Here is a 27,505-nt window from a genome sequence, read left to right as displayed (position 1 = left end):
TGGGCGTGAGAGGGGGGATTAATTATTCTCCCCTCACTTTCAACTATTAAAAAGAACAATTTCCAATCAAATGAGCCCCTTCTCAAACTTATACGAAAACTTTCTATATAAACCTTATGTGCCCCCAAGGCATAACTTACAACTCTTGTACTGATGGCTCTGATGGGGCTATCATCTTAAATGACCTAATTTCCAAAACTTTCGATTACATTGTACAAAATGGATATCCCTAAATTTTGATTGGATGTGTTTGGGGAAATAGTGGGCGTGAGAAGGGGTTAGTTGCCCTTCAATCCCTTTCGACTATTAAAAGGGCACTAGCCCTTACAATTTTCAATTGAATTAGCCCTTTTTGATGTTTTTAAAACATTGCTTTCTATAAAAACCTTACCTGCTCCCAGGGCATAATTTACAACCTTTGCCCTGAAGGATGTGTGGGGGATGGATTGTCATTCTTAAAGACCTAATTTCAAAAACTTTCAACTGCGTTAATAAAATGGCTATCAAAAAATTTTGATTGGATGTGTTTGGGGAAAAGGTAAGCGTGAGAGGGGGGTTAGTTGCCCTCAAATCCCTTTCGACTATTAAAAAGGGCACTAGCCCTTTGAATTTCCAATCGCATGAGCCTTTTTTTAAGTTTCTACGACAAAGATTTCAATAAAAACTTTTATGCCCCCAGGGCATAACTTATAACCCTTTCCCTGAAGACTGTGGGGGGGGGAGTTTCCTGCTCAAAGGTATAATTTCCTGAACTTTAAACTGCCTGGAACAAAATGGCTATCTAAAAATTTTGATTGGATATGTTTGGGGAAATGGTGGGCGTGGAAGGGGTGTTAGTCGCCTTCCAACCACTTTTGATTATCAAAAAGGGCACTAGCCCTTCCAATTTCCAATCGAATGAGCCCTTTTTGAAGTTTCTACGACAACTCCTTCGATACGAAGTGCCCTGGTCTAGAAAAAAAAACAATACATTGTGCCAACATCGTTCTTTACTTAGGCAGCGCTATTGCGCTGCCTACGATTGTCTTCTTTTTGTCGATGATAATCCAAAATCGAGTATTTAGAGCAATTCAATCTCAGCTGTTACAGGAGCGCCTTGAAGCGACAGCTTTATCAGTTCTTTACAAATGTATACCACATACACCATATCAGCTGAGCTTTTGACGCTCACGCGAGGTTGAGGCACGCCACGAATTAGAACAACTATGGCTAAGCCCGTTGTCTGTGATGCTTTGTCCCAACACTTAACCAACTCTAAGCAGCAACCCATAATATATGAGCTTCTCTCTACTTACTTACAAGTAGAGAGGCCTTATTGAGTCCGACGATAACACCACCCCTTCGAATCCCGATCCGGACACTTTTTTTTAAAACTCCCACGCGAACATCATATATGGGCATAGAACCACGTGGTTCTGTCGGTATTTTTAATGCTGACGGGAGTCCTAATAAGGGCATAGCCTCCCTAGGGAGAATGATTACGTAATGGGGTCAATGACCTCTTTTTCCAAGATCGATTTATTTGATGTTTCTGTGTGTAATAGCTCCGGGACGAAGGTTGCACATGCGCATTGAATTCTAACGGGAGCAATGTTATTGATCTAGGACTCGAGGGGGAAGTGAATTTCCGAGAAATTGATTGCGTAATCAAAGTGTGTCAACAACAACAACATCGACCTTGACATTCGCTGAGAGCGTGCACTTACAACAACATCGACCTTGGAACACCTGCGCAGTCGACCTCAATTCACCTATCGTGAATCAATAATTCCCCTTAGAATTGGATTGTATGAAAGTGGAGAAAAAGGGTTAAAGTGATTAGCAGTTAAGGTAACCATGAAGAGAATGTTAATTCCTGACTCATTTATTATAAATTTGACACGACATAAATATATAAAAATGGTTAATGATGATAGAATGGCTTTGTGAATTGACTGAGCTCTATCTCTTCGATATGTTCTTCATAATGCACAAGGGGTGTTTAACCGTGTTTTCAGTTTAAAATAGAGTCTAACATTATAGTATACTAAAAGTTGATACTAAGAGAGATGTAGATGGCAAGAAAAGAATTTTAATAATGAAATTCAGAACAAACCGTATAAATCCTTGCAAATCAAGTAGTAAGGTGTATGTGAGTACGAACCATCAAGGATCATAACCACCAACGACCCTAATCAGCAGCGACATCAACCCCCCAAAGGTCCCCTATCCCCAAACTCGAGGGGCGCCCCCCTCCCCTCCCCATTTTTTTTTTTGAATTTTTTTTAAAATTTTATATTTTTTTCAAATTTTTTTTACATGTATTCGAATTAGATTAAACAAAATTAAATTCAGTATTTTTTTTTAGTGGTTTACCTTGTCACAGTTACATTCTCTTGCTTTTTCAATGTTCATTTTGGATTTCTTTCATTGAAATGCAAGAGTTGGAATATTTCCGTAGTTTTTTGTTGTGCTTTACCTTGTCACAGTTACATTCTATTGATTTTTCGAAGTTCATTTTGAATTTCTTTCATGAAATGCAAGAGTTGGATTATTTCAATAGTGTTTTATCATGGTTTACCATGTCAGAGTTACATTCTCTTGATTTTTCATAGATCATTTTGAATTTCGTTCAGGAGTTGCAAAATTTGGGATATTTCAGTGGTGTTTTATCGTGGTTTACCTTGTCACAGTTACATTCTCTTGATTTTTCATACTTCATTTTGAATTTCTTTCGTTGAATTGAACGAGATTGAATATTTAAGTTGTTTTTTTTCGTTGTTTACCTTGTCACAGTTAAATTATCTTGATTTTTAAAAGTTCATTTTGAATTTCTTTCATGAATTGCAAGAGTTGGAATATTTCAGTAGTGTTTTATCGTGGTTTACCTTGTCACAGTTACATTCTCTTGATTTTTCAAAGTTCATTTTGGATTTATTTCCTTGAAATGCAAGAGTTGGAATATTTCAGTAGTGTTTTGTCGTGGTTTACCTTGTCACAGCTACATTCTCTTGATTTTTCAAAGTTCATTTGGATTTATTTCCTTGAAATGCAAGAGTTGGAATATTTCAACTCTTGCATTTCAACGAAAGAAATCCAAAATGAACTTTGAAAAATCAAGAAAATGTAACTGTGACAAGGTAAACCACGACAAAACACTACTGAAATATTCCAACTCTTGCATTTCAAGTAACGAAATCCAAAATGAAATTTTAAAAATCAAAAGAATGTAACTGTGACAAGTTAAACCATGACAAAACACTACTGAAATATTCCAACTCTTTCGTTTCAAAGAATGAAATTCAAAAATGAATTTTGAAAAGTCAAGATCTTGAATTTTAACTAGGTATACCATTACAAAACACTACTTAAATATTCAAACTCCTGATATTCCAGGAAGTAAATCAAAACTGAGCTGGGAAAAATCAAGAGAATGTATCTGTGAAAAGGTATACCACGAAAAAACACTATGGAAATACTCCAAATCTTGCATTTCACGAAAGAAATTCAAATTGAACTTTGAAAATCAAGAGAATGTAACTTTGACATGTTAAAACATGACAAAACACTACTGAAATATTCCAATTCTTGCATTACACGAAACAAGTTCATAAGTAACTTTTAAAAATAAAGCGATTGTAAAAATACAAGATGTACTTTGAAAATTCAAGATCATGCAACTGGGATAAGGTAAAGCCTAACAAAAAAATACTGAAATATTCTCTCTATTTTATCTAAACTAATGAAATCCAAAATAAAATTCGAAAAATCAAGAGAATATAACGTTAGCAAGGTAAACCATAACAAAACACTACTGAAATATTCTAACTCTTGCATTTCAAGGAGAGAAATCGAAAATAAGCTTTTAAAGATCAAGTGAATGTAACTTTGACAAGGTAAAGCAAAACAAAACACTACCGACATATTCAACTTCAAGCAGTTCAATTTTAAAATTCCAAAATGAGCTGCGCGAAATAAAAAAAATGTAACAGTTAGAATGAGTAGCCCGATAAAATACTATTAATATAGTCTAACTCTCGCATGTCTTGAAAAAATTCAAAATAATCTTATAAAAACCGAAAAAACATAAATGTGACTAGGTAAAACACGACAAAACACTACTGAAATATTCCAACTCTTGCATTTCACGAAAGAAATGCAAAATGAATTTCGAAAAATCAAGAGAATGTAAAAATCCCAAATGAACTTTGAAAAATCAAGAGAATGTAACTCTGACATGGTAAACCACGACAAAACACTACTGAAATATTCCAACTCATGCATTTCAATGAAAGAAATCCAAAATGAACTTTGAAAAATCAAGAAAATGTAAGTTTGACAATGTAAACCATGACGAAACACTACTGAAATACTCAAACACTTGCATTTCAAGGATAGAAACCCACAATGAGCTTTGAAAAATCAATAAAATGCAACTGAGGCAAAGTAAACCACGACAAAACACTAATGAAATATTCTAACTCTTGCATTTTACGAAAGAAATTCAAAATAAACTTTGAAAAATCAAGAGAATGTAACTGTGACAGGGTAAACCACAAAAAAACACTACTGAAATATTCCAACTCTTGCATTTCAAGGAAAGAAATCCAAAAATGAACTTTGAAAAATCAAGAGAATGTAACTCTGACAAGGTAAATCACGACAAAACACTACTGAAATATTTCAACTCTTGCATTTCAAGGAAAGAAATCCAAAATGAACTTTGAAAAATCAAGATAATGTAGCTGTGACAAGGTAAATAACCACAAAACACTACTGAAATATTCCAACTCTTGCATTTCAAGGAAAGAAATCCAAAATGAGCTTTGAAAAATCAAGAGAATGTAACTGTGACAAGGTAAACCACGACAAAATACTACTGAAATGTTCTAACTCTTTCATTTCAACGAAAGAAATCTAAAATGAACTTTGAAAAATCAAGAAAATGCAAATGTGACAAGGTAAACCATGACAAAACACTACTGAAATATTCCAACTCTTGCATTTCAACGAAAGAAATCCAAAATGAACTTTGAAAAATCAAGAGAATGTAACTGTGACGAGGTAAACCAATACAAAACACTACTGAAATATTCCAACTCTTGCATTTCAACGAAAGAAATCCGAAATGAACTTTAAAAAATAAAAAGAATGTAAGTGTGACAACGTAAACCAATACAAAACACTACTGAAATATTCCAACTCATGCATTTCAATGAGATAAATCCAAAATGAACTTCTAATAATCATGAGAATTCAACGGTGATAAGGTAAACCACGACAAAATATTACTAAAATATTCCAACTCTTGCATTTCACGAAAGAAATTCAAAATGCACTTTGAAAAATCAAGAGAATGTAACTGTGACATGGTAAACCACAAAAAAACACTACTGAAATATTCCAACTCTTGCATTTCAAGGAAAGAAATCCAAAAATGAACTTTGAAAAATCCAGAGAATTTAAATCTGACAAGGTAAATCACGACAAAACACTACTGAAATATTTCAACTCTTGCATTTCAAGGAAAGAAATCCAAAATGAACTTTGAAAAATCAAGAAATTGTAGCTGTGACAAGGTAAATCACGACACAACACTACTGAAATATTCAAATTCGTGCATTGCAACTAATGAAATCCAAAATGAACTTTGAAAAATCAAGAGAATGTAAGTTTGACAAGGTAAACCACAACAAAACACTACTGAAATAATCTAACTCTTGCATTTCAACGAAAAAAATCCAAAATGAACTTTGAAAAATCAAGAGAATGTAACTGTGACAAGGTAAAGCAAAACAAAACACATTTCAACGAAAGAAATCCACAATGAACTGTGACAAATCAAGAGAGTCTAACTGTGACACGGTAAACCACGACAAAACACTACTGAAATATTTCAACTATTTCATTTCAACAAATAAAATCCAAAATTAACATTGAACAATCAAGAGATTTTAACAGTCACAAGCCAAACCATTAAAAAACACTGGTTAAATATTCCATCTTTTGCATATAGCGACAAATATATAAATAGAAATTTGAAAAATAAGGGAAATCTAGATGTGAAAATGCAAACCACGAAAACACACTACAGTAATTTTCCAACTCTTGCATTTAAACGAAATAAATCCAAAATGAACTTTGAATAATCAAGAGAATGTAATTGTGACAAAGTAAATCACAACAAGACACTACTGAAATATTCCAACTCTTGCATTTCAACGAAAGAAATTCAAAATGAACTTTGAAAAATTAAGGTAATGTAACTGTGACAAGGTAAACCGCGACAAGACACTACTGAAATATTCCAACTCTTCAATTCAACGAAAGAAATTCAAAATGAACTTTGAAAAATCAAGAGAATGTAACTGTGACAAGGTAAAGCACAACAAAACACTACTGAAATATTCCAACTCTTGCATTTCAAGGAAAGAAATTCAAAATGAACTTTTGAAAAATTAAGAGAATGTAACTTTGACAAGGTAAAGCACAACAAAACACTTCTCAACGAAAGAAATCCACAATGAACTTTGAAAAATCAAACGAATGTAAGTGTGACAAGGTAAACCACAACAAAACACTACTGAAATAATCCAACTCTTGCATTTCAATGAAAGAAATTCAAAATGAACTTTGAAAAATTAAGAGAATGTAAATCTGACAAGGTAAAGCACGACAAAACACTACTGAAATATTCCAACTCTTGCATTTCAACGAAAGAAATTCAAAATGAACTTTGAAAAATCAAGAGAATGTAACTATGACATGGTAAACCATGACAAAACACTACTGAAATATTCCAACTCTTGCATTTCAACGAAAGAAATCCAAAATGAACTTTGAAAAATCAAAAGAATGTAACTGTGACATGGTAAACCACGACAAAACACTACTGAAACATTCCAACTCTTGCATTTCAATGAAAAAAATTCAAAATGAGCTTTGAAATAACATGGGAATGTGACTTTGGCAAGGTAAACCACGACAGAATACTACTGAAATATTACAACTCTTGCATTTTAATGAAATAAATTAAAAATGAGCTTTGAAAAATAAAGCGAATGTACCTTTGACAATGTAAACCATAACAAAACACTACTGAAATATTCCAACTCTTACATTTCAACGATAGAAATCCAAAAATGTACTTTGAAAAATCAAGAGAATGTAACTGTGACAAGATAAACCACGACAAAACACTACTGAAATATTCCAACTCTTGCATTATAAGGAAAGAAATCCAAAATGAACTTTGAAAAATCAAGAGAATGTAACTGTGACAAGGTAAACCACGACAAAACACTGCTGAAATATTCCAACTCTTGCATTTCAAGAAAAGAAATCCAAAATGAACTTTGAAATTAAGAGCATGTAACAGTGACAACGTAAACCACGACAAAACACTACTGAAATATTCTAACTCTTTCTTTTCACGAAATATATTCAAAATGAAATTTTAAAAAGCGAGAGAATGTAAAAATTCAAAATGAACTGTGGAAAATCAAGAGAATGTAACTGTGACAAGGTAAAGCACAGCAAAACAATACTTAAACATTCTAACTCTTGCTTTTGAACGAAAGAAATCCAAACATGAACTTTGAAAAATCAAGAGAATGTAACTGTGAGAAGGTAAACCACGACAAAACACTACTGAAATATTCCAACTCTTGCATTTCAAGGAAAGAAATCCAAAAATGAACTTTGAAAAATCAAGAGAATGTAACTGTAACAAGGTAAACCATGACAAAACACTACTGAAATATTCCAACTCTTTCATTTCAAGGAAATAAATACAAAATTAAATGTTAAAAATAAATATAATTTAACTTTAACAATGTAAACGGTTACAAATCGATACAGAATTATTAAACCTATTTTATTTCACGAAAGAAATCCAAAAAAAAAAAAGAAAAATAAAGAGAATGTAACTGTGCAATGGAAAATAACGACAAAATAAGATTGATATGTTCCAACTCGTGCATTTCATTGAAGAAATTCAAAATTAACATTGAAGAGTCAAGAGCATTTAACTGTGAGAAGGTAAACCACGACAAAACACTAGTGAATTATTCCAAGTCTTGTATTTCACTGAACGAAATCCGAAATGAACTTTGAAAAATCAAGAGAGTGTAACTGTGACAAGGTAAACCATGATAAAACACTATTGAAATATTCCAACTCTTGCATTTCACGAAAAAAATTCAAAATGAACTTTGATAAATCAAGGGAATGTAACTGTGACATGGTAAACCACGATAAAACACTACTGAAATATTCCAACTCTTGCATTTTATGAAAGAAATCCAAAATGAACTTTGAAGGATCAAGAGAATTTAAGTGTGACATGTTAAACTACGTCAAAACACTACTGAAATTTTCCAAATCTCGCATTACAATGAAAAAAATCCAAAATGAACTTTGAAAAGTCAAGAGAATTTAGCTGTGACAAGGTAAACCACGACAAAACACTACTGAATTTAAGTATGTTTTATCTCATTCGAAGACATGTAAAAAAAACATGTAAAAGACATGTAAAAAAAATATATCATGTTAAAAAAAAAATGGGCAGGGGGGGGGGGCCAAAACGTTGGAGGGGAGAGGGGCGCCCTTCCAGTTTGGGGATAGGGGACATTTGGGGGGTTGATGTCTCTGCTGGTTAGGGTCGTTGGTGCTTATGATCCTTGATGGTTCGTACTCACATTACTACTCACCTTACTACTTGATTTGGAAGGATTTCTAAGGTTTGTTCTGAATTTCATTATTAAAATTCTTTTCTTGCCATCTACATCTCTCTTAGTATCAACTTTTAGTATACTATAACGTTAGACTCTATTTTAAACTGACAACACTGTTCAAACACCACTTGTGTATTTATATAGAACACATCGGAGAGGTAGAGCTAGGTCAACTCGCAATGTCATTCTATCATCATTAACCATTTTCATAGATTTATGTTGTCTCAAATTTATAATAAATAAGGTATGAATTAACATGCTCTTCAGGGTTACCTTAACTGCTAATCACTTTAACCCTTTTTCTCCACTTTCATACAATCCAATTCGTAAATACTATCTAGCTCTGTTTTTTTTTCTCTATTATTCGATTAATATTGTTTGTATAGTCCAATTCGCGAATCCCTTATCCCTTTTTGCAAATGTCAATCAAACAATTCTAGACATGTTACATTCTTAATCAAACTACTCTCGAGTTAAGGCAATTGTCCAAAAAAAAGTATCGCTTTTTGCAAGGGGAATCCCCGCTCGTACTCTTTGAAAAGGTGTAGAGCGCTAATCAAATAGTAAGGTCCTATGGCAGTAAGCAAATAGCATGGTAATTCCTATGGCAGTAAGCAAATTCCATAGATACATTCTAATTAGATTGGGGTGGAGGAGGAGCGTGCGTAGTTGTGTTGGCCTCAGGTGGCTTGGTGCTGCGGTGAGTTGTTAGTAGTAGTAGTAGTAAAACCACTAGATTGGAAGTTTGTCATTCTCGTGGAGCTCTTAATTTGTTGCAGTGTTAAGTTACCTTTTACTGACACTCCGGGAAAAAACTCACCGCTGTCTTGTGGTCTGAATAAGAGTAAATAGCCTTTCCCCATCAAATGTCTCAGCAATAGGAACGTAATTTTAGCATCTCTTTTTTCTTAAACTCATGAGACGTGTCTGTTTTTTTTAAGTTTCTCACTTTAGCTATATCTGACATAGCGTTAAATAAAAGTTCAAATAGGGATACAATCCTTTTAATAGACAGTGATGATGATAACAGTGATAGAAATTCACAAAAATACCAGATATTTCGTTCACATATGCTGTGACCATCAACAGTAGTAATTACTACTGATGATGGTCACTGCATATGTGACCAAAATATCTGGTATTTTTGTGAATTTCTATCACTGTTATCATCATCACTGTCTATTAAAAGGATTTTATCCCTATTTGAACTTTTATTTATCGTCATGGAAAGGCAGTGTGGTCTCCGAAATTATCTACTGACGTAGCGTGTTTTTTTTTTCCACCTTAAGGGTGTAGGTAAATAGGATTAGTCCTCGAAACCGCGCCAAAATCCGGCGGCACGCCGCTGAAAAGCCCTCAGCGTGCCGCCGCCGCCAATACGGTCAGCAGTGGCGCGCTGCCGGAAATTTTAAGTGCTGAATAACTTTCTAAGATTATTGTGAGGCAAATATAATGCATAATCTAATACCTAACTGTATATGCAAAAATTTTGGATCCTCTACAAATTTTTTTGGATCTACTCGTCAACTATGGACTTTAGATTATCAATCACTTGTTTCTGTCTTCTTTGCTATAATGTAATATTTTCTAATTAAAACGAGCTTCGACTAGGCAAGATATTCCTCAAATACCTCATTTATAAATGTTTTACCATATGCAAAAATGCAGCTATTCTACAAAGGCCTGAAGACAAGGTGGAATTTTTTTTATAAAATAAACCAAACCCCCATCCCTCAACCAAATTTTTTTCTATACATATGTACATGGAAGCATGTAAAAAGTGGAAGAACTAAACTTATATACAAATTCTTTGTCTTCCTAACAGCCTTTTCGAAAAAAATCTTATTTAAAATAGAAATGAATTCCCTAAAAGATTTTGTGATTTAGATGAGGTTCTTGATGCTGATAATCAGTTGCCCATTGTACAGGTTGCTGATGTTCTGCCTCCTATGTTATCGAGATATGAACATCGCAGGTCCATAGAACGGGGTTTGTCCATAAGATGGAATGCAACATATAGTATGGTGCTAAGTACTATCATAGGCAGTGCAATAGCGCTGCCTACGTAAAGAACGATGTTGGCACAATGTATTATTTATTTATTTTTTATCTTGGTTTTAGACCAGGGTACTTCGTATCGAAGGCGTTGTCGTAGAAACTTCGAAAAGGGTTCATTCAATTGGAAATTGGAGTGGCTTGTGCCCTTTTTAATAGTTGAAACTGATTGGAAGACCCCTTCCATGCCCACCATTTCCCAAAACACATCCAATCAAAATTGTGAGATAGCCATTTTGTTCAGAGTAGTTGATTTTCAGATAGAAAATATGTTTTTGAGGAGGACACTCCCCCACAACCCTCAGGGCAAGGGTTTTAAGTTATGCCCTGGGGGCCTATAAGAACGATGTTGGCACAATGTATTATTAATTATTTTTTTTTCCTTAGACCAGGGCACTTCGTATCGAAGAAGTTGTCGTAGAAACTTCGAAAAGGGCTCATTCAATTGGAAATTGAAGTGGCTTTTGCCCTTTTTAAAAGTCGAAAGTAATTGGAAGGCAACTAAGACCCCTTCCACATCCAATAAAAATTTTGAGATAGCCATTTTGTTCAGCGTAATGGATTTCCAGATAGAAATTAGGTTATTGAGGAGGACACTCCCCCACAGCCCTCAGGGCAAGGGTTGTAAATTATGTCCTGGGGGCATATAAGGTTTTTATTGAAAGCGTTGTAGTAAAAACTTCAAAAAAGGCTCTAATCAATAAAAAAACAAGGTCATTAAACTGAAAGTAAAGAGCAACATTATGACTTAACGCCAACAGATTGCCTGTTCCAGCCACAATCCTTTATGAGCGACCATTTTAATTAAGCCTGAAAATTCAGAAAACTAAGCCTGAAGAACCTCTACTCGGTGGAAAGTTCCCCCTATCAATGGAAATTGTTCCAAAGACAAATGCCTCCAGGGAAAATCCCCTCTACGGTAACTTTCGTGTCTGATGAAACTTTCACCCTGAAAAATGCAATAAACATTCAAACTATCATCAGCTTTAGCTCTTAAAACTATCATGGTAAATGATAAGATTACCAAATAGATATTCCCGCGCGCCTGGTAAAAAGATTGACACCAAAATCTCCCTCAAAATATCCTGAAAGTTTTGACTTAATGCTATAAACCAGTTTGGACATATTACTACTTCAACGTTTTGACAGCCCTTATGCATGTAGTATATTTTGGTTTAATTTAAAGCCACCCTCACCTGGTTCGCCATTCCTTGGATGAGATACTTTGATGCTCTTAGACTTAACAATAGTAGTAGTTATATTAGAAGTAGTAGTAGAAGCAGCGGGAATAGAAAAAGTGATAGCAATAGTAGTAGAGTAGTAGCAATAGTAGTAGTACTAGTTGTAATCACATAGCGTCTTTTGGTTAATGCCTTAATACCCATGCACCCTTAATAGGTGCCTTAATACCTTATGTTTTTTTGGATCACGTGTGCAGGCGATGCTTCTACAAAACTAGGTAAAATCTGGAAGCAAATCTGCATACTTTCTAAGGCTCAAGATCCGACTCCTAAATAGCAATGTCCTCTCTGTACTAATGTGTGAATGCGAGACATGGACATTGACAAAACAGCTCGAAAAATAATGCAAGGTTTTAAAAATAATTGCCTCCTGCCCATTCTGGGTATTCACTGGTCTGATGGAATTGCGAACACGGTTATACGTGAAAAAAAAGCAACCATTGATAGTTGAGAGACCTTGAAGTAGCAGATGGTGTTTTTGATGCCATAAAGTCTGTGTGTGTGATGCCAGGCTCCCTAATAATGTTTAATATTGGGTTTCCCCCAGTATTAGAAGACATGGAACACTAAAAACGCCACTTGGCTCTTGCCTAAAGACAGAGGCTACACTGGCGGGTACATGTTTGCTTCATCAGTGGCTGCAAGCACTTCAGAGGTCGCCGTGGAGAGGCACCATTGTAGCTTTATGCACCGACCAGAGTGGGAGGAACTAAGTAAGTAAATATTGAAGCATACAATTGGTCTTTATTTGTTACAATGGGAGCCTTCGGAACCTTTATGCGGTCTCCGTACTAGCTTTTTATGCCGTAGAGTAAAAAACTTTCTGAACGATTTAAATCATGATAAAACATTATGAAGTGGATCCCAGGTTTTTCTATTGCACTTGCATAGTAAGGTGAAAATCAGGTCTGAAAATGTTCAATCATAGGCAGCGCGCTAGCGCTGCCTAAGTAAAGAACGATATGTGCACAATGTGTTTTTTTTCTCCACCCGGGCACTTCTTATCGAAGGAGTTGTCGTAGAAACCTCGAAAAGGGCTCATTCGACTGGATTTTGGAGTGGCTAGTACCCTTTTTAATAGTCGAAAGTGATTGGAGGGTAACTAGCCCCCCCATGCCCATCATTCCCCCAAATACATTCAATCAAAATTTTGAGATAGCCATTTTGTTCAGAGTAGTTGATTTCCACATATAAAATATCTTTTTGAGGAGGACACTCCCCCACAATCCTCGGGGCAAGAGTTTTAAGTTATGTCCTGAGAAGAACGGTGTTGGCACAATGTACTATTTATTAAATAAAAGTTCAAATAGGGATAACTATCTACGTACTATTTATTATTTTTTTTCCTTTAGAGCAGAGCACTACATATGGAAGGGGTCGTCGTAGAAACTTCAAAAGGGGCTCATTCGATTGGAAATTGAGAGTTCTAGTGCCCTTTTTAATAGTCGAAAGTGGTTGTAGGGCAACTAGCCCCCCACACCCATCATTCCCCAGAACACATCCAATCAAAATTTTGAGATAGCCATTTTGTTCAGCGTATTTGATTTCCGGATAGAAAATATGTTTTTGAGGAGGACACTCCCCCACAACCCTCAGGGCAAGGGTTTTAAGTTATTCCCTGGGGGCATATAAGATTTTTATAGAAGGCGTTGTCGTAGAAACTTCAAAATAGGCTCATTCGATTGGAAACTCGAAGGGCTAGTACCCTTTTTAAGAGTCGAAAGTGATTGGAGGGCAACTAGCCCCCCCCCCCACCCATCATTCCCCCAAAAACATACAATGAAAATTTTGAGATAGCCATTTTGTTCAGCGTAGTTGATTTCCAGATAGAACATATGTTTATGAGAAGGAGACTCCCCTACAACCCTCACGGCAAGGGTTCTAAGCTATGCCCTGGGGGCATATAACGTTTTTATAGAAGGTGTTGTCGTAGAAACTTCAAAAATGGCTCATTCGATTGGAAATTCAAAGGGCTAGTGCTTTTTTAATAGTCGAAAGTAGTTGGAGGGAAACTAATCCCCCCCCCAAGCCCATCATTTCCTTAAACACATCCAATTAAAATTTTGAGATTGCCATTTTGTTCAGCGTAGTTGATTTCCAGATAGAAAACATCTTTTTGAGAAGAACACTCTTCCAAAACCCTCAGGACAAGGCTTGTAAGTTATGCCCTGAGGGCATATAAAAGCGATGTTGGCTCAAGATACTATTTATTATTTTTTCCTTTAAAGCTGGGCACTTCATATGGAAGGAGTCGCCGTAGAAACTTTAAAAGGGGCTCTTTTGATTGGAAATTCAAGTTCTAGTGCCCTTTTTAATAGTCGAAAGTCCCCCCTCACGCCCATCATTCCTCCAAATGCATCAAATCAAAATTTTTAGATCGCCATTTTGTTCAGCGTAGTTGATTTCTAGATAGAAAATATTTGTTGAGGAGGACACTCCCCCACAACCCTCAGGGCAAGGGTTTTAAGTTATGCCCTGGGGGCATATAAGGTTTTTATAGAAGGCGTTGTCGTACAAACTTCAAAAAAGGCTCATTCGATTGGAAATTCGAAGGGCTAGTATCCTTTTTAATAGTCGGAAGTGATTGGAGGGCAACTAGCTCCCCCACGCCCATCATTCCACCAGACACATCCAATCAAAATTTTGTGATAGCCATGTTGTTCAGCGTAGTTGATTTCAAGATATAAAATATGTTTTTTAGGATGACACAACCCCACAACCCTCAGGGCAAGGGTTATAAGTTATGCCCTGGGGGCATATAAGATTTTTAAAGAAAGCGTTGTCGTAGAAACCTAAAAAAAACTCATTCGATTGGAACTTTAAAGGGCTAGTGCCCTTTTTAATTGTCGAAAGCGATTGGAGGGAGACTAGCCCTCCCCCACGCCCATCATTCCACCAAACACATCCAATAAAAATTTTGAGATAGCCATTTTGTTCAGCGTAATTGATTTTCTGATAGAAAATATATTTTTGAGGAGGACACTCCCCCACAACCCTCAGGGCACGGATTATAAGTTATTCCCTGGGGGCATATAAGGTTTTTATTGAAATCTTTGTCGTAGAAACTTGAAAAACACCCCTCTCACGCCCACGATTTCCCCAAACACATCCAATCAAAATTTTGAGATAGCCATGTTGTTTAACGTAGTTGAAAGTTCTGGAAATTCGGTCTTAGAGGATGAAAACCACCCTAACAGACCTTATAGTAAGGGTTGTAATTTATGCCGTGGGGGCATATATGGTGTTTATAGAAAGCGTTGTCGTTTCCAAAAGGGCTCATTCGATTGGAAATCGAAAGTCCTAGTGCCCTTTTTAATAGTCGAAAGTGATTGGAAGGCTTGACATTTTTATAGTAAAGATCGAAGTGGGTATAATGTATTATTTTTTGTTGTTGTTGTTGCTTAGACCAGAACACTTCGTATCGAAGGAGTTGTCGTGGGAACTTCGAAAAGGGCTCATTCGATTGAAAATAGAAAGGGCCGATGCCCTTTTTGATAGTTGAAAGTGATTTGAGGGCAACTAATCCCCCTTCCACTCTCACCCTCCCACGCCCATCCTCCCACGCCAACCCTCCCATTTCTGCTCTTGAAACTTAACCAGATAAAAATAGCGTAAGCGTATCCAAGCTATCATAGAAAGCAAACAGATTTTTTTGCGAATGGTATCAAGTTTTCCATTTCAGGTCAACTAGAGGAGGTATGAAACTAGATTAAACAGTACTATTTGTGTCCAGATTTTTAAAAGGGTGTATGTTGTTAAAAAATTGCTGAAAAATTTTCTCCAGCATACAAATAGCAGGCCAAACTATAAAGTCTTAAAAAACGAAAAGATTCAAAGTATTATTTTCTTTTTCCCTGAAAAGACTATGTCAATATAAACGAACAGAAATTAATTTAAAAAACTTTTTCCACAAAATAAGTTTTTCAAAGAAAAGTACTCCATTAAACAAAAAATGAGTAAAAATAAATCAAATAATCTACCAAGCGTGAAACTACCACAAATCAGCGTCGATAAATAAATGAAACACAACACGAACAGGAATTACAATAAATAACCGAGTCAAACTCAAAACGAGTAGAAATTAACATAAGTTGGTCGCAAAACCCCTATGCCTTCTCAAGACGAGAAAATAATTTGCACGTTACTGAAAAAATACAAACAAATGTGCATTGTCAGTTTAATATACATAGACTGATAATTAGTAATCAAAATCTCAAAACTATTTGATTTATTAAAGTTATAAAAGTAAAAACATTTATATTTTTTATCATATGCTATTTTGTGCAGGTGTTGGGTGCGTTACTAGACCAGGTTGTTTAAGAAACCGTGAAATAGCGAATGTTGTAGTAAATACTATCTTCTAATTTATTAAGAAAGTTATTAAGAAAAAAATGTTATTAAGAAAGATTTAATCTATGCAGGAAAAATCAAGATGTGGTCGACGAAAGACTGGTCATTTCTAAAAGAAATATATAGTTGTGATCAAATACTTCGGAAACTTGTCGTGCATGATGGACGGCTGTATGCAGGGGATGAAAAAGGAGACGTAAGTAGACAGCACTTAATCTTTTTAGAACTGGAGCTAATGTTGGTTTCCTCCATCTGTAGGTTTTCCCATTTTTGGGAATAATACAGTAAACCCTACTTTCAAAACTCAAAAGATGCTATTTTTTATGTTTTTCTAGGAATTTTAATTTGTATCAAAATTATTTTAATCTAAAATTATATTTTAAACGTCCAAAATCAGGAACTTTAAAAAATAGGACATACTCCCTTCTACATCCAAATATGAAGTGCAAACTAAGAAATAATTTCTAAGATGTTGTATCGCCTATCCATTATTTTTTGATAACCTAGCGGTAGCCTAACTGTTTTTCTAGACAGATATATTTTTTTTCAAGCTAGAATGACAAGATCTTGATCTTCTAAGAGCTGAAACTGACATTGATTTCCCAGAAATAAAATTTCTTGGGTTTTCCTGAATTTGGCTCTGCGAGTTTCCATCATTTTTTCCAAGATACATTCCCTAGTTTTGAAGCTTAGCTTTTTAGTAATCAAATAAGTTCGAGCACTGACAAAATTTCATATTACCTTTTTCAGAACCTAATTAAATTTAGAACCTAATTAAATCTCATAAATTTTTGGGAAATGATACTGGAAATCTTGATTTCAGAACAGAAGTTCCGATCCTTTTCTTCTACAACTTTCGATTTTGAATTTAATTATATTTTACACTGTTGTAGATGTGTTATGCATGACAACTAATCAAGAAGATATGCAGTCTGTTATACAAAAATGAGCCTCACAGTAAGTAATAAAATGTAAACCTGTCGCCAGATTCAAAGTCAAGCTGAACATGTATTTGATAATAACCGAAATAAACAGTCACCATTAACAATTGATTCATTACAAGATGCTGTTAATTCTCTAAAACCATTGACAGCTCCTTGCTTAGATGGTATTGTCAATATAGTTATTTAAAAAAAAAACATTTGTTGGATCCCACTCTATTTGAAATATATAATGCATGTTTGAATATTAAGTATTTTCTAAGGGATTGGAAAAACTCTGAAATTATAGTAATTCGTAAGTAGAGTGCTAACTTATACTTTGCTTGGTTTATGTTCCTTCCTGTGCTATTTGCTTGGTTTACGTTCCTTGGCACCTTTCCAAGGCAGATTACCAGACTGGTTATTGCTATTGATATCAATTGCACAAGGAATTTCACATGGTATACACTACAGTTTGACGTGCACGTTGCAAAAAGCGATTAAACCTTCACAGACACCTGTTCCATTTCTTTGAAGTATGTGCTATCAGACTGGTTTTTCTGATTTTTTGGACAATTGCCTTAACTCGAGAGTAGTTTGTTATTAATGCGTCGTTGCTAATTAAAAAATTGGATGCTACTATCAGAATTGTTTGATTGGCATTTGCAAAAAGGGATAAGGGATTCGCGAATTAGACTGTACGAACGATCTTATTTGAATAATAGGAAAAAAAACAGAGCTAGATAACATTTGCGAATTGGATCGTATGAAGGTGGAGAAAAAAGGGTATAGCATTTGCGAATTGGACTAAACGAACGATATTAATTGAATAATAGGGAAAAACAGAGCTAGATAGCATTTGCGAATTGGATCATATGAAGGTGGAGAAAAAAGGGTTAAACTGATTATTGGACAATTGCCTTTAGTCAAGACTACTTTGTTAGGAATGTGTCGCTGATAAAGCTAACTCTAATTGCAAAAAAAGGGTATAGCATTTGCGAATTGGTGATTATTAGTTAAGGTAACCCCTCGAGGTTGTTAACTCATAGCTTATTTATTATAAATTTGGAACAACATCAATCTATGGAAATGGTTAACGATGATAAAATGGTCTTATGACTTGATCTAGCTTTACTTCTTCGATGTGTTCTGTATAATACACAAGTGGCGTTTGAACAGTTTTGTCAGTTTAAAATAGAGTCTAACGTTATGTTATACTAAAAAGTTGATACTAAGAGAGATGTAGATGGCAAGAAAAGAATTTTAATAAAGGATACCTTTACTTCTTCGATGTGTTCTGTATAATACACAAGTGGCGTTTGAACAGTGTTGTCAGTTTAAAATAGAGTCTAACGTTATAGTATACTAAAAAGTTGATACTAAGAGAGATGTAGATGGCACAAAAAGAATTTAAATAATGGATAGCTTTACTTCTTTGATGTGTTCTGTATAATACAAAAGTGGCGTTTGAACAGTGTTGTCAGTTTAAAATAGAGTCTAACGTTATATTATACTAAAAAGTTGATACTAAGAGAGATGTAGATGGCAAGAAAAGAATTTTAATAATGAAATTCAGAACAAACCTTAGAAATCCTTGCAATTCAAGTAGTAAGGTGTATGTGAGTACGAACCGTCAAGGATCATAAGCACCAACGACCCTAACCACCATAAACCTCAACCCCCAAAGGTTCCCTATCCCCAAACTCGAAGGGCGCCCCCTCCCTCCCACTTTTTGGCCCCCGCCCCCCATTTTTTTGAAGTTTTTTTGAAGTTTTTTTCTTAACTTTTTATATTATTTTTTTAACATTACATATTTTTTCAACTTTTTTTAACATGTCTTCGAATGAGATGAAACATACTTAAAACAAAAAAAAATCACATTTAATATCATCCAAACTCAAAATGAGACTGGTATAGACATGTTACTACAAAAAAATAATTTTTGTAGTAGCACTTTTTTTTAATGGACTAAAAAATTTTTGGACTTTTAAATTATTCAACTTTTTTTTAAGTATCTTAAAATGACATGAAATATGCTTATGGCTCTAACAATTGTACTCTATGCTTGCTCAGAGACACGATGCGGATTTCCCACTGGTACTTTATTGTCGGTTATCGACACTACCTAGTTTATTGCATATATTAAATCAGTATTTTTTACACAGTGGAACGATAGACACATAACTAATACCTCTAAAAAGTGAAGATGAAGTATTTTAAGAAAGTGTGTTCACATGATAGTGTTATTGTAGCATTTAATGCTGAAAAGGAGAAGTATTTAAACTATGAAATAAGTACAAGTGGTAGCACTATCGGAAACGTATGCGTGCATTGTCATGACAGTAAGGAATTGAATTTCTTTGGAGTACCCAAAAAATTCAACTCTTAAGACGGTGGATATGCGAGATTGAGATCTCCGGAGATGATTGCACTCAAAGAGAATGCCAACATAAAAATAATAGTTGATGAAGAGGGGCATCTTCTTGCTACTGCCAGTGTTAAACCATATTGTCAGCTTCTGGGCATTAGCATTCAAATGAAAGCAAAGACGAAAAGACAGGCCTACTCTTCTACTAATATCATAAACCATATCTTGTCTACGTGCCGGAACTGTTACCTGTGTAAAAATAATGTGATAATAGACAATGAAATTGCCAGAAAAATAAAAGAGACATTGGCAGAAAATATTACTAAGGAATATAAAGATGAATCGATGAAAAACAAAGTACCAGCAAACGTTACTGCCATTGATCAAACAGTCAATGAACCAAATAATACCAAAGACGAAGAGCATATTGAGCCTGTCGATGACACACCTGTAAAAATTGTGTATGACTCAAAATGGAATAATGATTATTCTACTGATTACGAACTAAGAGAAGATAATAGCTATAGTATCAAGAGATAATATGGTGAACCATTTTATGGAACAGATTCAAAATGTCCAAAGTTGTTCATTGATATTAATAATGATATTAATAATTTTTCTAGTAATATTCTACATGACATTATTTTATTAAAAATATATTATGCATTACATTGTTATGTGTTCATTATTTTTAGAGTAAGCTAGCACATCAAACGTTTAGAATGTGTATTAAAACATCGGAGATGTAAGAAAAGGAATTTGCATACATCTTATGTCGGATAGATAGGTTAACATAGAGAAAATCTAAGTATAAGAATGAATAAATTCTGTATCAACATCTATTGACAGGTACTTGGTATAGCATTGACAGAATCTAAGTATCAGAGTGAATAAATTATTTATCAATGTCTTTTGTATCAAGTATCAAATTGAACAAATTCTTTATTAACATTCTTTATCGATATCATTTGTCTGGTACGTCGGATAACATTGACAAAATCTATCTATTAGAGGGAATAAATTCTTTATCATCAGCCGTTGTCGGATTTGTCATTATGAAAAAAAATTATAAACAAAAATTGTAATTTCCAGACTTCATTTGCAAACAATAGATACCGAGAGTTCTATGACTCCTCCCCGCAATGAATTCTAAGGGTTTTATGACTCCTCCTCACAATGATTTCAGATGGTTTTAGGACTCATCCCCCTATCCAAAACTCCATTCAACCTTGAGCAAAAGTATAAAAGTTTGATGAAGTACTTCTCTACTTAACAACTACATTAATAGCTTCCAAGATGATAGGACTGTTTGGAACAGAACTTATCAGTTTAAAAGAATCATCTTGTGGTGTTATATTTGAATGTGCATTTTTATTAATGTCTATGGAACTCGGAGAAATTGACTGTTATCATTGGATAGTGAACTATAATATGTTTGAGTATGATAAAAGCTTGTGGAGTACTACATTACGTCATATAAACAGACTGGGATTCTACGATAGAGTGATTAAACCACTTAATAATACTGGTCAGGAACTGAGAAATGTTCAGGAGAAAGTTAGTTAAATTTGCCGATTTTTGGGGTTGAAGCACTCTATGTAAAGGGTAATGTACCTACCGATAAAGTTTTAATTCAAAAGTGTGACCCTAGGATTCCACTTTTCAATCTAGAAGAATTTAAGTGTCCTAAATTTGAAGGGGCTTATCACCGTCTTGCAGACGAGGTTAGGTTCTTTGCGCAGTGGATACCAAAGGACATACCTGAGCGCGATAAATGCATAAGACACGGTAAAAACTATTCTATATCATGGGATCCTCGTTTCTGGATATTTAAGAGTGAACTTTAAGTACTATTTTTATGTAAATATGTATTTTTTCTTAAAAAATCTATTAAAATGTTTAAGCAATAAATATCTTTAAGCTTAACCCGTCTTTATTCTTTAGAATAGTTCTATTCATTTCATTAAATTATGAACAAATTGTAAGTAATTAACAATCGCTTTCTTGAATTCACCTCTTGGATACAAAATATGGAATTTTTATTCGAGAAATTATGAAAAAATCACAAGTAAGTAACAAACACCTTATTGTTTTCACCTTTTGAATACACAACACGGAAATTTAATTCACGAAACTCTAAAAAAATTGTAAGTAAGAAATAAACTCTTTCTTGAATTCGCCGTTTGGATGCACAATACACAAATTTAATTCAGGAAATTATGAAAAAAAATTGAAAACCAGAACTTTCATGCATTTGCTGCCTAGACACACAATACAGCAATTTCATTAAAGAAATTATTAAAAAAATTTTAAGTAGGTGGCAAACCCTTTCTTGGATTCTCATCCTGAATACACACTATAAACATTTCATTCAAGAAATTATAAAAAAAAATTGTAAGTAACAAACTCTCTATTGATTTCACGTCTTGGATACACAATACAGATATTTCATTCAAACATTATAAGAAATTGTAAGTAAGTAACAAACTCTTTCTTGAACTCACCTCTTGGATACACAATGCAGAAATCTCATTCAAGAAATTAAGAAAAAATTATAAGTAAGTGACAAATTCTTTCTTGAATTCTCCTCCTGGATACACAATACAGACATTTCATTCAAGAAATTATAAAAACAATTCTTGAATTCACCTCTTGGATACACAATATAGAAATTTCATTCAAGAAATTATGACAAAATTCTAAGTAAGTAACAAACTCTTTCTTGAATTCACCGTTTGCATGCACAATACAGAAATTTAATTCTGGAAATTATAAAAAAAATGTATACAAACTCTTTCTTGAAGTCAACTCTTGTATGCACAATACGGACAATTCATTCAAGAAACTATTACAAAGTTCTAAGTATATAACAAACTATTTCTTGAAATAACCGTTTGAATTCAAAATACATATATTTCATTCGGAAAATTATGAAAAAAAATGTAAACAAACTCTTTCTTGAATTCACAACATGGAAATTTCACTCAAGAAATTATAAAAAAAATTGTAAGTAAGTAACAAACTCTTTCTAGAATTCTCCTCCTGGATACACAATACACATATTTCATTCAAGAAATTATAAAAACAATTGTTGATTTCACCTCTTGTATACACAGTATGGACATTTCATTCAAGAAATTATGTAAGAATTCTAAGTAAATAACAAACTCTTTCTTGAATTCTCCGTTTGAATGCACAATACATAAATTTAATTAAGGAAATTATTTTAAAAAAATTGTTAACAAACTCTTTCTTGAATTCACAACATGGAAATTTCACTCAAGAATCTATGAAAAAAATTGTAAGTAAGTGGCAAAGTCTTTCTTGGATCCTCCTCCGAGATACATAATACATACATTTCATTCAAGAAATTATAAAAACAAAATGTAAGTACGCAATAAATTATTTATTGATTTCACCTCTTGGATACACAATACAGATATTTCTTTCAAGAAATTATAAAAAAATTGCAAGTAAGTAATAAACTCTTTATTGTTTTCACCTCTTGGATACACATTAGGGAAATTTCATTCAAGAAATTATGAAAAATTTGCAAGTAAGTAACAAACTCTCTCTTGAATTCGCCGTTTGAATGCACAATACAGAAATTTAATTCAGGAAATTATGAAAAAAAATGTTAACAAACTCTTTCTTGAATTCACAACATGGAAATTTTACTCAAGAACATGAAAAAAATTGTAAGTAAGTAACAAACTTTTTCTTGAATTCTCCTCCTGGATACACAATACAGACATTTCATTCAAGAAATTATAAAAACAATTCTTGAATTCACCTCTTGGATGCACAATATGGAAATTTCATTCAAGAAATTATGACAAAATTCTAAGTAAGTAACAAACTCTTTCTTGAATTCACCGTTTGAATGCACAATACAGAAATTTCATTCAGGAAATTATGAAAAAAAATTTAAACAAACTCTTTCTTGAATTCACAACACGGAAATTTCACTCAAGAACTTATGAAAAAAAAATTGTATGTAAGTAAGTAACAAACTCTTTCTTGAATTCTAATTCTGGATACACAATACAGACATTTCATTCAAGAAATTATAAAACCAAATTGTAAGTAAGTAACAAACTCTTTATTGATTTCACCTCTTGGATACACCTTACAGATATTTCATTCAAGAAATTATGAAAAAATCGCAAGTAAGTAACAAACTCTTTATTGTTTTCATCTTTTGGATACACATTAGGGAAATTTCATTCAAGGAATTATGAGAAATTGTAAGTAAGTAACAAACTCTTTCTTGAACTCACCTCTTGGATATACAATGCAGAAATTTCATTCAACAAATTATGAAAAAACTGTAAGTAAGTAACAAATTCTTTCTTGAATTCGCCTCCTGGATACACAATACAGACATTTAATTCAAGAAATAACGACACAATTGTAAGTAAGTAACAAACTACACACACACACATAGTGAGAGAGATATGCAAAAAGTTGGGCTAATTTAGGTTCACATAGAGTGGCGGCGCCACTCTATGTGAACCTAAATTAACCCAACTCGCAAGTAAGTAATCGCAAGTAAGTAACAAACTCTTTATTGTTTTCACCTTTTGGATACATAATACGGAAATTTAATACAAGAAAAAAAAATTGTAAGTAAGAAACAAAGTCTTTCTTGAATTTGCCGTTTGGATGCACAAGAGAGAAATTTAATTCAGGAAATTATGAAAAAAAAATTGTAAACAAACTCTTTCTTGAATTTGCTTCCTGGACACACAATACTTACTTGAGATTTTTTCATAATGTCTTGAATAAAATATCAGTATTGTGTATCCAAGACGTGAAATCAATAGAGAGTTTGTTGCTTACTTACATTTTTTTTTTTAATTTCTTGAATGAAATGTCTGTATTGTGTATCCAGGAGGAGAATTCAAGAAAGAGTTTGTTACTTACTTACAATTTTTTTAATAATTTCTTGAGTGAAATTGCTGTATTGTGTGTCCAGGAAGCGAATTCAAGAAAGAGTTTGTTTACAATTTTTTTTCATAATTTCCTGAATTAAATTTGTGTATTGTGCGTCGAAACAGCGAATTCAAGAAAGAGTTTATTACTTACTTACAATTTTTTCATAGTTTCGTGAATTAAATTTCCGTATTATGTATCCAAAAGGTGAAAACTATAAAGTTTTTGTTACCTACTTGTGATTTTTTCCTAATTTCTTAAAGAAAATTTCCATATTTTTTACCCAAGAGGTGAATTCAAGAAAGTGATTGTTACTTACTTACAATTTCTTCATAATTTAATGAAATGAATAGAACTATTCTAAAGAATAAAGATGGGTTAAGCTTAAAGATATTTATTGCTTAAACATGTTAATAGATTTTTTTAGAAAAAACACATATTTACATAAAAATAGTACTTAAAGTTCACTATTAAATATCCAGAAACGACGATCCCATGATATAGAATAGCTTTTACCGTGTCTTATGCATTTATCGCACTCAGGTATGTCCTTAGGTATCCACTGTGCAAAGAACCTAACCTCGTCTGCAGGACGGTGATAAGGCCCTTCAAATTTAGGACACTTAAATTCTTCTAGATTGAAAAGTGGAATCCTAGGGTCACACTTTTCAATTAAAACTTTATCGGTAGGTACATTACCCTTTACATAGAGTGCTTCAACCCCGAAAAAGCTACAAATTTCACTGACTTCCTCCTGATCATTTCTCAGTACCTGACCACTATTATTAAGTTGTGTAATCACTCTATCGTAGAATCTCAGTCTGTTTATATGACGTAATGTAGTACTCCACAAGCTTTTATCATACTCAAACATATTTTAGTTTATTATCCAATGGTAACATTCAGTTTCTTCGAGTTCTATGTAATAATAAAAAAGCATATTCAAAATAACACCACAAGATGGTTTTTTCAATCCAATAAATTATGTGTCATATAGTCCTATCATCCTAGAAGCTATTAATGTAGTTATTAAGTAGAGAAGTACTTCATCAAACTTTTATACGTTTACTCAAGGTTGAATGGAGTTATGGCTAGGGGGATGAGTCCTAAAACCATCTGAATTCATTGTGGGGAGGAGTCATAAAATCCTTAGAATTCATTGTGGAGAGGACTCACAGAACTCTCGGCATCTATTGCATAAAAATGAAGTCTGGAAATTATAATTTTTGTTTTTAATTTCTGTATTGTGTATCCTAGAGGTGAATTCCAGAAAGTTTGTTACTTACTTACACCTTTTTCATGGTCACAGATCCGACACCGGCTGATGATACAGAATTTATTTATTTTAATAGATAGTTTTTGTCATTGTTATCTGACGTACCCGACAAATGATATCGATAAAGAATGTTAATAAAGAATTTGTTCAATTTGAAACTTAAATTATGTCAGTGTTATCAAACGTATCAGTCAAAAGAAATTGATAAAGAATTTATTCACTCTGATACTTAGATTTTGTCAATGCTATCCCATGTATCTGTCAATAGATGTTGATAGAGAATTTATTCATTCTTATACTTAGATTTTCTCTATGTTAACCTATCTATCCGACATAAGATATATGCAAATTCCTTTTCTTACATCTCCGATGTTTTAATGGACATTCTAAACGTTTGATATGCTAGCTTACTCTAAAAATAATGAACACATAGCAATGTAATGCATAATATATTTTTAATGAAATAATGTCAAGTAGAATATTAATACAAAAATATATATTATTATACATTATTAATATCAATGAACAACTTTGGACATTTTGAATCTGTTCCATAAAATGGTTCACCATGTTCTATCTTGATACTATAGCTATTATCTTCTCTTAGTTCGTAATCAGTAGAATAATCATTATTCCATTTTGAGTCATACACAATTTTTACAGGTGTGTCATCGACAGGCTCAATGTGCTTTTCGTCTTTGGTACTATTTGGTTCATTGACTGTTTGACCAATGGTAGTAACGTTTGCTGGTACTTTGTTTTTAATCGATTCATCTTTATATTCCTTAGTGATATTTTCTGCCAATGCCTTTTTTATTTTTCTGGCAATTTCACTGTCTATTATCACATTATTTTTACACAGGTAACAGTTCCGGCACGTAGACAAGATATGGTTTATGATATTAATAGAAGAGTAGGCCTTTCTTTTCGTCTTTTCTTTCATTTGAATGCTAATACCCGAAAGCTGACGACATGGTTTAACACTGGGTAACATGTTACCACAAGCACTATTAAGAAGATGCCCCTCTTCATCAACTATTTTTTTATGTTGGCATTCTCTTTGAGTGCAATCATCTCCGGAGATCTCAATCTCGCATATCCACCATCATAAGAGTTGAATTTTTTTGGTACTCCAAAGAAATTTAATTCCTTACTGTCATGACAATGCACGCATACGTTTCCGATAGTGCTACCACTTGTACTTATTTCATAGTTTAAATAATTTTCCTTTTCAGCATTCAATGCTACAATAACACTATCATGTGAACACACTTTCTTAAAATACTTCATCTTCACTTTTTAGAGGTATTAGTTATGTGTTCATCGTTCCACTGTGTAAAAAATACTGATTTAATACATGCAATAAACTAGGTAGTGTCGATAACCGACCATAGAGTACCAGTGGGAAAGCCACATCGTGTCTCTGAGCAAGCATAGAATACAAAAAATTTGGAGGGGAGGGGGTGCTCTTCTATTTTGGGGATAGGGGACCTCTGGGGGGTTGAGGTTTCTGGTGGTTAGGGTCGGTGGTGCTTATGATCCTTGACGGTTCGTACTCACATACACCTTACTACTTGAATTGCAAGGATTTCTAAGGTTTGTTCTGAATTTCATTATTAAAATTCTTTTCTTGCCATCTACATCGC

The 27,505-nt window shown here is 33.6% G+C and overlaps 1 protein-coding gene across 1 annotated transcript in view; it reads left to right on the top strand.

Annotated features, from left to right (window-relative positions):
- LOC148952162 (trafficking protein particle complex subunit 11-like) overlaps positions 1–27,505 on the top strand; it is a 249,466-nt gene that overhangs the window by 170,085 nt on the left and 51,876 nt on the right. The window contains exon 21 of the mRNA XM_089089622.1: positions 16,432–16,556. Coding sequence (XP_088945748.1) covers positions 16,432–16,556 — 125 coding nt within the window. The remainder of the gene's footprint in view (positions 1–16,431; positions 16,557–27,505) is intronic.

This window comes from Artemia sp. Qi Xiang Cuo, chromosome 5 (assembly GCF_049724085.1).
Source record: "Artemia sp. Qi Xiang Cuo chromosome 5, ASM4972408v1, whole genome shotgun sequence".
NCBI classification, from domain to species: Eukaryota; Metazoa; Arthropoda; class Branchiopoda; order Anostraca; family Artemiidae; genus Artemia; species Artemia sp. Qi Xiang Cuo.
The sequence above is the reverse complement of the archived record's forward strand: the minus strand, read 5'-3'. Positions and strand labels throughout refer to the sequence as shown.